General features: G+C 31.4%; 1 protein-coding gene across 1 annotated transcript; it reads left to right on the top strand.

The window, feature by feature from the left end:
* Positions 1 to 7,001: 7,001 nt before the first annotated feature.
* Positions 7,002 to 10,064, top strand: TRIADDRAFT_32222 (uncharacterized protein; the record flags this gene model as incomplete). The annotated part of the gene is made up of 7 exons (XM_002117213.1): positions 7,002 to 7,144; positions 7,973 to 8,062; positions 8,874 to 8,944; positions 9,136 to 9,217; positions 9,409 to 9,543; positions 9,703 to 9,795; positions 9,914 to 10,064. 7 exons carry the CDS (start codon positions 7,002 to 7,004, stop codon positions 10,062 to 10,064), a joined length of 765 nt encoding a protein of 254 aa, XP_002117249.1.
* Between the last annotated feature and the right edge of the window lie 2,539 nt (positions 10,065 to 12,603).

Below are 12,603 nucleotides of genomic sequence, written 5' to 3'. Positions count from 1 at the left end.
GAATCTGAGATTTATTGGATGTGAAATTTGCTTATAATTAATTGATCGACTTTTACGACATTAAATTTGTGCTCCATAGTTTTGAAATGCCATAACTTGTCTTATAACATATGATTAAGTCTTTCTTACAATGAAATACAAGTACTTTACTAAACGCTGAAAATTATAGCATGATTGGATTTCATTTTAAGCATTAAAAAATATGAAGCTAATCGATGTTATTTTTCTTATTTCAATATTTTACACAATTTTTAACATCGAAACGATTATCGTAATTTTATCTTTATCAAGTAGTAAAATAGTCTCAGCATAATATAGCAAACGCTTTTAATAGTTTGTAAAACTTAACTTTGTTATATAAATTAATTTAAGTACCCATGCGCAAAAGTATAATTAGGAATAGGTATCGATACTGGAAATATCTGTCACGATTCGACACTTTCCATGATTTAACAAACTAATCTACAATTTTAATCGATTAGGGGACTACGTTACCTGCCTATTACAGATTTTAACAGAAATTAGGTCGAAAGCGGATGATACAAATCAGTATTCGATGCTGTGTGTACTATGGGATATCAGCGAATTGTATGGTACAAAATATAATATTTCTACTAAGCTGTCCACTACATAGTATATGGATAGATTATCTTAAACTCCCGTTTGGCTTTAGTTACGCATTTTAGTCTATTACTCTATTACGAGTGAATAAAATGAATCATGTTTCTGTTAGCAATTAAATTAATATATTAGCAATAGAAATTAATTTTTGCTCTAAAAATTGAGTTAGCGTGCCATGTTTTGCACTGCTCGGCCTATACGGAAGTAGAAAGCATCATGCATTGAATTTTTTTGCTTATATTATAAGTACTTGCGGCATTATACAATAAAGATAAATGAAACCGAAAATTATCCTACCGTAGTACTTATCACATTCTAATCTACAGTAGTGGTGCTAGTGTGAGTGGAGTGCAATACCATTACAACTGTTACTGGAGCATAAAGACTAAATAATATACAATTAATCTATCGCACACCTATTTCCAATCCGGTACATTTGATTTGGTTAGAACCGTGCTCTTCAGTTGGAGAGTTTTACAGTGCTGTACGATAGTAGATCTATTTCTCAGGGAAGAAATATTATTCAATCACTTGGTAAACTAGATATTAATTTAATTCTTGCAAATTTTATCAAAATCCTAAAATTTTTATCCTCGAAAATGCTCCATTTGTATAGTCTGGCATATACAAGTAAGGTTTATGAAACTTATCAAACTTTTGTTGATGGAACTAGCCATAAAACTCGTACCGTAGATTAACTCAGTGGCTACTGTAGAGTCAATATGTTGTCATAAAATCATTACGCGAACCTGAACTAATAACTTTTCTTGTCTATAATAGCTTTTATAAGGTCATAGTCCAAATATTTATGATTATACGTCTGATATGAACAGTCGCCGAAAACAAGTTAGACCGAGGAAGAATTTGAAAGTAAGCATGCATCGGAACTGAATACTTTTATAGAACTGTACGTTAATTTATGAGTGATTACATTATAGCAAAGGATTCGAAAGTTACCCTGCGTTAGCTTAGCTAAATCATATTCAATATCATGATTGAGCAACTATAAGGATCACGTCCTCTTAGCGATGGCTTAGTCAATTTTCAGCATTCTCTATAGCTGTTATAAATATGTTAAGAAAGAAAATTAGTGTTAGAGAAGCTGACCTCGATTCATACTAGATTCATTAACGTATGATTGTAAAGAAACAGTATGTTCAACGCTATGAAAGCATCGACCGTAAGGGATGCATCCATTTATCATCAGAACATATTAAGCTTACGACTCGTATATTAGCTGTAGTCACTGCTCGATATCGCATTACACTGCACGCACCTAAGTGAGAAGGAGACATTCTGCGATCCTTTTCAGCTAAATTTTTAGTAATAAAAAGTGAGCAGAATCTTACTTAACTTATATTATGATATATTATGAAGGTGTAGAACACCTATCAGAATGCAAGCTTATTGTAGTACTCCCATCGCACCTTCCTAACCCTTCATGCTCTATGTCAAATTTTAATGCTCTTTTACGTACATAGATATCCATTAGGTGCTCTAAATTATAGCACATGCACGTGATTGCTTAGTTAGAGTTAGGGTTAGGGTTAGGGTAAGGGTTAGGGTAAATACCAAAAATCGGCATGCAATCAGGCTGCATTGTGAATAATTGGCCCTTGGCAATATGGGATGATGTATATAGCGGATAATCCTTAAGGATGAATGGCATAAGAATCATAAAGTAGATGTCTAACTTCTAACCTAGTAAATTTTCAGTTTCTACGGTCAATGTCTGAAAAGCGGCCATAGTATATTCGTAGTCGGCGTGCTTAATAATTATTAAATACAAAACTATATTGTTTTACCAACTGTTCTGAAAATTAGATGAATTAATTACCCAATCATTTTGTTAGCAATTAGGTTTCTTTCTTTGAACATGTAAAATAAATACTTCTTCCTATTGTCTAGTTGAATTAGCTCGCAGGTGTATAAAGACAAATTGTGAACTTTTAATGGATACAAATCGTCAAAGAACAATCCCTTTACCACACCCAAGACTTACTTTGTTTGTAGATAGTCATGATTAAATGATCACTTGTCCGATTAAAAGTTTGAATTCAAAAAATAAAAGTTAATGATGGCGGCTATTCCCGGATAGGCGATCACGTGCTAGTCTATCTTCTATTTAGTCTATTACAATTTAAGATAACTTTATTTTGATGTACAGCGGGATCGAGAGATCATTATTATTAGCATTGCTGCCCAACTTTGGTCAATTCTGAATGCTTTGGATGAGCGAATTTTATATGTGTACCATTAACAAAGGTAAGGCAAAGGCAATAAATTTAAAGGGATAATTAATAAACTTCGTTGTAATCTGTTGAATTTATATTATTAACAAATTAAAATAAGGGGATTTGAACAGATCAGATTAATTGACTAATTAAGATTAAATAGCCATTGGTAGGTTACATATACGAAGATTTTCACTATCTTATTTCTTATTCATCAGTAATTAGCGCCCATACAGTTTGAGTTGGTGATTGGCCTTCTTTCTATTTTAAATTTCATTTCACTGCTTCATTTGCATCCATTCAAAACGTAAAAAGGAGCCTAAAAGGAGAGGGTGAATTATATTTGTAATTGATTAAGAATCGACAGCTGCGGTAAAATCACAGAAACGTTGTATATATATCAAAAGACTAGCTATTTTTCGTTTGATTAGACCATTTCCTAGTTTGGAAAATGTCCTCTTAAGTCGATTTATTCAGTTTTATTAGCCTATCTGTCTTAGATTTCAATCATGTGATTGATAATTGTCAAAGTCTGCACTAGTTTATGCCAATGAAATAACTTCAGCAGCTATCGCGCTACAAATTTATGGTTTGCAGATAATTGTCAAGGCCTGCGCAAGTTTATGCAAATATAATAATTTTAGCAGCTATAACATTTCAAAGCTATGGTTTATGCTATTACATAGGTCTAATCTTCCTTTAGTTGAAGTAGCAAACAGGTGGTTAAAATTCAGCTGCTAATATTACGACTTTAAGAGGCGAATGCTATAAAATTAGTATTGCATACAGTAATGAAGGATTAAAGCTTGAATTTTCGATAAAATAAACTACCCACAATTGTGTTAGAATATAGTTCGTATATCAAATTTTTGAATATGCTTGCGCTATATTCCTGTAGTATAATTAATTATACGCGTAATTAGCGATAAATTTCGGAATCGATGATTTCTAGCAATCACTCTCATAATACTGTGCTTACACAAAACCTCTCTAAGATGTACGGCCTATTTCCATAAATTGCAAGTTTAATTTGCTAATAGCTATACTGTATTTGTATCCGAGAAATGCTTTCCTCCAATAAAACGATTTTCGGTATTAAACTGATTAATCAAATATTTCATGATTGATTTGGGCTTACAAGTGCGAAATACCTTAATATCAATAAATTATTGGGCTTTCGCAGGGTATTATGAGTAAAGCATAATGGCCGATTACGAATTTTGGCCGTAACCAGTATACTAGTACGCCTGTAAGAGTAAAATAATTGTAATAACGTTGAATATCGACGTATAGTTTTAACCATGACGGAGCAAATTCTTCTACTTTTGAAATATGCCGGCGGCAATGTTAATGACGTTCCATGTCGAATAAAGACACTTATTCTGGGAGCTATGTCAACGCCATAGTCTCGATGTTTACGTCATTAGCCTGAGTATTAAAGCTTATTGTTAATTTTATTGTAACATTGATTCACACAGTTAAAAAAATAGATGCCGAATTGACATCGAAAGCAAGACCGTTGATAATGTATCGCATTATATTATTTATATTCCCTATCCGAAATGACATTACTAAAGATACATTTGCCCTTTTAGTCTAATTTATTACTTTTTAAAATTACAGTAGTCTCATGGAATTATATATATTATTGTTCTACCCAATTTAAGATAGCTTGGCTTAGATTTAGATATCGGTTACGCAAGTAAATTGTAGTAGTTGTTCATCGAGTTCAGCAGATTTGCTGACATCTTTTAATAATTAATTAGGCATTGCAATTCGTCTGATTAAATCATTGTAACCTTTTAAATCTGATTTTATCAATACCTTGAAATTATGTATAATATTATTGTATAATATTGTTTATTACATTTAATGGCTTGTATAAAGCTTCATGAAAGTTGTGGCTTATTAGCATCTTCTATTTTATCCTAGGGTTACCTTCTTGTGGCCTGGTTTAAAATGATTTTAAGCAAGTACCTGAGGAAAATTATTCAGGATAAGCGTCGATTTCTCTGCAGATCCGTAGCCTTCGACGAAATTAAATATGATCTTATCGATGCATCGATCTTTTCAGATACTCAAATAGATAAATTAAGCAATGATACTCAAAGGAATACGGCGCAGATGAGTCAGTTTATAAAGATTCTAAAAACGAGAAGCGATGAAGATTTCTTTGCATTTTGTGAAATTCTAAAGAATAGTGAAATCAATAACATCAAAGAAATTGGTGAAGATCTAGAAACTACAGCTATAGCCGCAAAAAATCGATTAGACAGTAAGTCGTGAAATAAACTGTTCTTTTATGATCTATTAAACACAAATGACATGCAGTCATATTCAAAAGTCACATTATTATTTCCCAATTGCATTAATCGGCATATTCGTTAGAATATTGTAGACAAATCTTGCTCTATATCTGATTAGAAGTTACTTATAACTCCCAATTAATTATCTCGCAGAACTAATGATATAGTAACTTTGTGATATACTGTACCTACATCCTACTTACTATGATCTTTGTTATGTATACGTAGCATGCATTGTCCAGAGGTAATTATAAGATAATATAAATTATTGATAATGATTGAATGACAGACATCGGTATCAGTTTGCGTATCTGAAAGCATACGTAACATCTAAAGTAAACGTATGCCTATGGGTTAGTTGCATAACTTGCAGAGAAGAATGTAAAGGTTTACGATACAGTTTGGGAGTTATATGAGGGTCTTGAGTATTAAAAATTGTAGATATTGCATACCATTACAGATATTATAGCTTTACTTTAAATCTAGTCTTATCATATTTATGATAGAGATAACAAACCAGTATTAAACAAATTTTGAGGGCATTATACTGACGCTAATCTAAGCATGATTACATATCTTAATACAACCATATGTAAACTTGCATTGCAGTATTTATCGTTTAAAGAACTTGTGATGCATCTTAGTAAAGTATTTCATAAAAGCGTATTATCGGTTGTCAACGTTATGGCTATAAACCACAAAAATTTAGTAATTGGTGATCTTATGAAAGTTTCTCGAGGCGATTCTGGACAAGAAATATCAGTCCATGCAGACAATTTAAGCATTATGTATTGAAGTAATTAGTCAGAATACCTTAAAGTTATTAATCTTATATTAATGTATACGTGTTATTACGTAGATGTATATTGACAGATAAACCTGCTGCGTAAAGTCTTGCATAAATCATTGTACTACTAACCCTTATCTAGTTGTAATAGGACAAAAATAATCTAACATATCAATTTGATTTCTTTTATATGTTCAAATCGAAACAAATCAAGGCCAATATTTTAAAAAACAAGGTTAGTAGCTCAGTTTGATAGAATTCATCATCAAATAATTATCGTAATATATGCCCTGAAGTTATCCAATCAAATCATCATTTATCTTATATTTATTCGTCATCTCTTCTTTAAGAATGTGCCACAGTGACGTACTTTTAGCTTATGATACTTAAAAGTAAAGTATACTAATTAGAATGTATCCATATCATAAAGCCGACGACTTGAAGTCTAGTATTGATTGCAATATCATTCCATAAAGTATAGAAGATGCTCTTTATTTTAGCAATGCAATGGAGTGAATTACTTCACTACAGCGAATTTTATATGTGGTATAATTCGAGATACTGATAACAGATTATCCTGCAGTTATAAGATTTGCAGCTATTTTACAGAAAAAGAATTCTATTGGACATAAATTTGTTAAAGTAAATTTAGAATGATATATTGAGAACCGCAAATAGAATTAATTCAGTTAGTAGCTTTATTAACAAGCATCTTGATATTGATTTGAACTATGAAAAATAATTGCAGTGTACTGACATTGTGTAGAACTTGATCGCAACTTAACAGATTACACACATAGGCATACCAATAACTTTTACATAATTTCATATAACAAAAATTTTTGATGACTTATGCGGAAATGATTTACTTGAATCGGGCTTATTATTTACAGACTTAGATATCGGGAAAGATATTAATAACTTATCACCACTATTGATAACAAATATTTGAATTAGTGAAAGTAATAAAATGATATGATATGAAGAATGCGATAAGCTTTGTCAAAAAAATTGCAAAATTAACAAATACTTGCTTTATTATGTAGAAAATTTATGTTTATTATATTATTCGATCTAGGTTATGGACTACTATCGAATAGCAATTACGAAAATGCTTTCCCGGGTTTACGTAAATGCTATCTGATTAAAGAACAGTTTCATTATTCATGCAAGAAGATGAAGCAACGGTACAATAGGTAAGAATATAATTTGTGAATGTAGATGGGAAAATTGCTAACAATGCAAACCATGGCATGTGATTCTATAAGGTGATAATTGTAAAGACTACATTTACTGGATTGTTTCTCAGGTGATATCAATATCTAAACTACCGTACTCTTAATCCGTGTGAAAATATATAAATTATATGCTTGAGTGTTACAATTCAGCCTTTGTAAATGGGTCTTAAATGTTAATGTCAGTAGTACTCATGTTCCTAACTGACTTAGGAGACTTTTGTAGTTGAACTAACTCTTGACTACACAAATAAGTTACTAACGGGTAATAGATTAACATTTATTGAACTACTGGAGCAAATAACAATTTAAATTAGATATTTTAATTAACTCGGTAATTATTATTTCGGAGCTTGTCTCCGCAACATTGATATACTATTATCATCTTGAACGAACAGTATTCTATTCAGTTTATCAATATCTTCTCCAATTTTCAATTATTAGCTAAGTAGCTAATGATAAACTTATTACTTTTAATATTTGTTATATACCCTAATCAGAAATGATAATAAAGAATAAAATTTTAGAATTCAATGAATGCAGTTGTAGCTGAACCATACTATGCCTAATGGAAATACTATTAATATTATTGTTATTATTAAATACTCTTAGTAAGAGGACTAAGATGGCATTTGATCGATAGCTTCAATCTAAGTACGTTATCCTTCTTTATACCGAAGGGCATATTAATGTGAAAAATTTTAGTTAATTAACTGTAAACAGTACATAATAACATTAGATCACATTAATATTCTAAATCCACAACTTTCCCTTTATGACGAAATACAGTCGCAGTAAATTTCAATGTTTGGTCGAAGTTCAAGCGCTAAAGCGATTATCCGGACATCCGAGTGTTGTTCAGTTACGGCAAGTTCTCTAGTAAGTTCACATTTTGAATACTTACAGGGAAAATAAGATGATACCTAAATTTATGTTACACAAGTCAAAGCAATATCACATCGAGGGAATCAAAAGCCCAATAAGTTAATAGTCAGGTTTATCCACGATATTTTGTATGTAGTTTGACTCAAAATAGTAACTACTTCCGTGATTACTATAATTTATGATATCCGTAGTCCTACACTACTCATCAATATAGCTACTGTGCATTATGATAACTTCTGATCTCTCTAGTCAGCTTGAACAAGGTATAATGGCCTTACTGTATATCACGAAATTATCATTTTCGCTCTAGTTATTTGAACGATAAGTACAGTTAAAGTTTTCTATATTTAATAGGATGGAGATTTTATAGCTATATTATTGATAGTAGTTTGTCTACTTCTAAGGTGTAACACCTATTTTAAAAGAAATATAGGTTAAGTTGTTACTAAAAGCTTTGATATTAGCTCTAATTGTTAAGTAGTTTAAGTTTGATTAGATGCCTCTTTCAATCTGTTTTAATGTAATTCTGTTCTGTAGTTTGTATATGCATTCCAAAGTAATTGAAAGAATATTTAAATTTTGTTTTACTATATATTGTAAAGTTGTACTAGTGGCTTTAAGGAATTATATGCTAGACGCTGCTCTCTTGATTAGTATTTCATACGACTACTAAGAAGGGTAGTTTTAGAATCTTTCACGAATAAATGAACTTCGAATACCGTACTTTGCGCTAACGTTGCGTCATTTAGGTAGTTGTAGGTCCTTGATTTTATTAAAAAATAATATTAACTTCAATGTGCAATAGTGCAACCGAAACTGGTTCGGCCTGGATAATTACAGAATTAATAGAAATAAACTTGGATCAATTAATTAAAGGTTTGTATAGTATTGGGTCTCGTTTATTTGTGCAGTAAGGTTTTCTGTTACTATCTTACATAAAATTTCATTTGTTTAAGTTCTTTACCTATTACTATGTCCTAAATAGAATATAATCTTACTGTTCAAATTAATTTGAAATTAATGCAGCAGTTGCTCTCTGTAAATAATTTTTATTTGTTCTTAATGAGTAGGCTTCAGTAATCAGTTATCAAAGGATAAAATTACTTCTTACGTTTGGCAACTACTTAAGGCTGTCGAATACATGCATAGGTATGAAAAACTGAAAATATGTATTCTTCTTTATGGATAAGCTAGAAAAATGAATACTATCAATTCTACTGATAAGCTTACCCAACCTTACTTCTTAATCCCGTTTTTATCTTGCTTTCGATTATTAAATCTAGATGTATGCCATTTAATATAATTATGGAGTGCTTTGTTTATTTCTTCTTCGCTTACAGCAATGATATTTTCCATGATAATATCAAGCCTGAAAATATTCTGGTTAAAGGCAGTGTTGTAAAACTGACAGGATTTGAATTTTCCCGTAGCAGTTATTCACCACTTCCTTACCTTGACCGTCCTTCATGTCTATGGTAAGACTAAAAATAGAAGGAGAACTTCAGCATACTCATGATTATTCTCAAACTATAATTTAATGATCCATTTGTGCATTTTGAGTTTGAATTACTCTACGAGTACTATCACCTCTAGAAAATGTTCTTTACTTCTACTATTATCTAACTACCATCTAGGTATCGTGCTCCTGAATGTTTATTAACCAGTGGCTATTATACATGCAAGGTAGACGAATGGAGTATTGGATGCATTATGTTTGAAATGATAACGTAAGTCTTTATCAGTGATGTTTTACGCTAATGCAACGATTTATAAAATGACCAAGACCATAGTAATCATAGCGAATTTGTTATATCAATATTTCATATTTACCGTCTTTCCTTCTAGCTCACGTCGACTATTTTTCGGGATAAATGAGGGTGATCAAATTACTAAGATTCATAATATTCTGGGCACGCCAGCCGATGATGTCTTAACGAAATTTAAGGAGTACGCTAATTATTTAATTATTTTTTTTTATCTTGTCCGGCGCTATTGATTGACTATAATCGATTTATAGATTAATTTCTCTACTGATATGGTAGTGAAATCTATCCATCTTAGAGATAGATAGATATTTTCTCATGGTTTAAAGCAATATTGACTATAATTATACTAATTTGTAACTAAAGCCGGTAATTTTAGAAAATGTTTGCTGGCATCGATGTTTCCCTTAACAGCTATTTTTTATCTAGAAAATGCGAAGATTTAGAAATAATTAATTTTAACTTTGATCATCAAGTTGGTAAAGGACTTGCAAATTGTTTACCAAATGCATCCGTTGAATGTGTATCAATAATTACGAAATTATGTTGCTATGATCCAGCTAATAGGTTAATCTGAGTTTTAATAACAGTAAACTTGCAATTACTAGTATGATTGTAACTTAATACTTTTGATTGTTTACTTAGAATTTCAGCAAAAGAAGCACTGCAATGTCTCTATTTCGAAGAGATTCGGTAAATATTGCATTACGGTTACAAATAACATATATTTAGATTGGCCGGCCATTTTGAACTGCGAATATTTTATATGTTCTTGTGACTGTTAATTTATTATTGCATCATTAATGATATAATTTTGTTGAGTAATGAATCGTATGTTAACACCTAGCCATTAATTAACTGATACTAAATGTCATAGAAAGTATGTTGTGATTCTTACTATATTCAGTATGTAGACTTGGCTATACATTTGTTAATAATTTGCACCAACGAAGCTTGTAATGCTATATAAAAGCCTCAAAGTTCTGAATTACCAGAGATTGAACAGCCAATCCTGGAAAAATTCTATAATATTAGCATAATGTTAGGTTAGATTGCTTGCATATACGTATAGGATTAGATACTGATTTGAGTTATTTTGGGTGAATGCAGTGTTTCCAAATGTCCTAATGCAAAGTCTTCAGGAACTGGATGTGCTATTGCAGGATCAGATGTTACGAGAAAAACTACCGATACTTGCAGAACATCGCAACATGCTAATGAGTCTCCTAAACCTGAATTAGAAATACAAAGACATCAACTTAATCGGGTACTGTAAAAGCTGAATTTGAGCTTTATTATGTTTAATTTCATTTCGATGCCCTGAAGCAAAAGCATATCGGTAGTTATTTATGAGATACATCTTTGTTTCGTTACAGGTGCCTGAAGGTAAGCAGACGCATGAAAAAGATGAAAGGCTATGCGACTGTGAATTTAGTGAAAATAAAAGACCCCCCAAAAAGCGTAAAAAGGTAGCAGTATTTGACTTAATATTCAGCACCTGTATTCGATAAAATAGCGTAAAAATAAAATAATTGTTGGTGGTGTCTATCACTACATTAATAAATCGATACTCGTTTATATTCGTTTCTAATTGCTTCAAATAACGTCTATTAAATTAATAAACGACTTTGCATGACATGTAGCGAAAACTCAAGAGATTGAAACGATCAAATAAAGTTTGTGATTCATCAAAGGTATAGTAACTTAGTAAGGCATGAGAGATAGTCGAAAGAGTGTTGCTAATGTAAAGCATTTCGTTCAAAATCGATAAAGGCAGTGCAGTTAAGCTATCGTCTATAATATTCGATTTCAATTAATATGCCTTGTGTGATGCTTTTGTTTGTATTTCAATTTATGATAAAATTAGGCTGTATTTCTAATACTAATTCGTTGATTATATCTATGCTGTAGTCAGAGAATAAGAATGGAAGAGCACAAACTCAATTACCCAAGTTAACTCGTACTTATGCTTGTGAAGATTCTAAAAAAAAAATTAAGAATAAAAAGGAAGCTATGGTACTTCCTAAAATTATACCTGGTGCCAGCTTCGATGTCTTCTCAAGCCATGTTGGGAACAATTCAAAATTGCAAACTCGTGGGAAAAGTAATTCTCCACATAAAAGTGTCAGTCCGAAGAAAAATCAAGTAATTTTATTTAAAATTGCCAGTATATCATGATAAAAATAAGGTCGATCGTAAAAGTACGTGATTTTTGTACAGCTTTATTAACAACTTTTACTCTGTCATTGCAAACTTGGAAAAGGAGGAACTCCAAGCATTGCCATTACCTTCGAAGTCGGATGAAGGGTTGCAAGCTAAGACTCAAACTGCGGCAGGTGTACATTCAGAACGATGGAAGAGTATCTAGTTTAAATTGATTCTAGAATTCTGTTGCCTAAGCCAATACCATATTGTAGCCTACGTATTAGCTAAAGGATATCCTTGTTAATATTCCTGCGATTTTACTAGGCGGAAGTATACAGATATTGTTAAACAGATAGCAATCGATACTTGAAAATATTACATGACCGTACGCATACAAAGATTTAATAGTATACTTTATGCTAATATATCTGCCCTATGTGTCGCATTGGTAGCATATTAAACGTGCGCATATATTACATCATATATCGGTAATACAATCTGCAAGATGAGATTGATACATAAAAAGCAGAAAGAACGAAAGAATTAGTTCTTGGCTTTTCGTTTAGTTCGGCTCAACTACAGAACTGAAAAGTGAAATATCGTAGTTTGTTGTCAATTTTTGTACCT

The sequence above is a fragment of the Trichoplax adhaerens genome, genomic scaffold (genome assembly GCF_000150275.1).
Source record: "Trichoplax adhaerens TRIADscaffold_22 genomic scaffold, whole genome shotgun sequence".
In the NCBI taxonomy this organism is placed as follows: Eukaryota; Metazoa; Placozoa; class Uniplacotomia; order Trichoplacea; family Trichoplacidae; genus Trichoplax; species Trichoplax adhaerens.
Note: the sequence above shows the minus strand (reverse complement) of the source record. Positions and strands in the feature narration are given on the sequence as shown.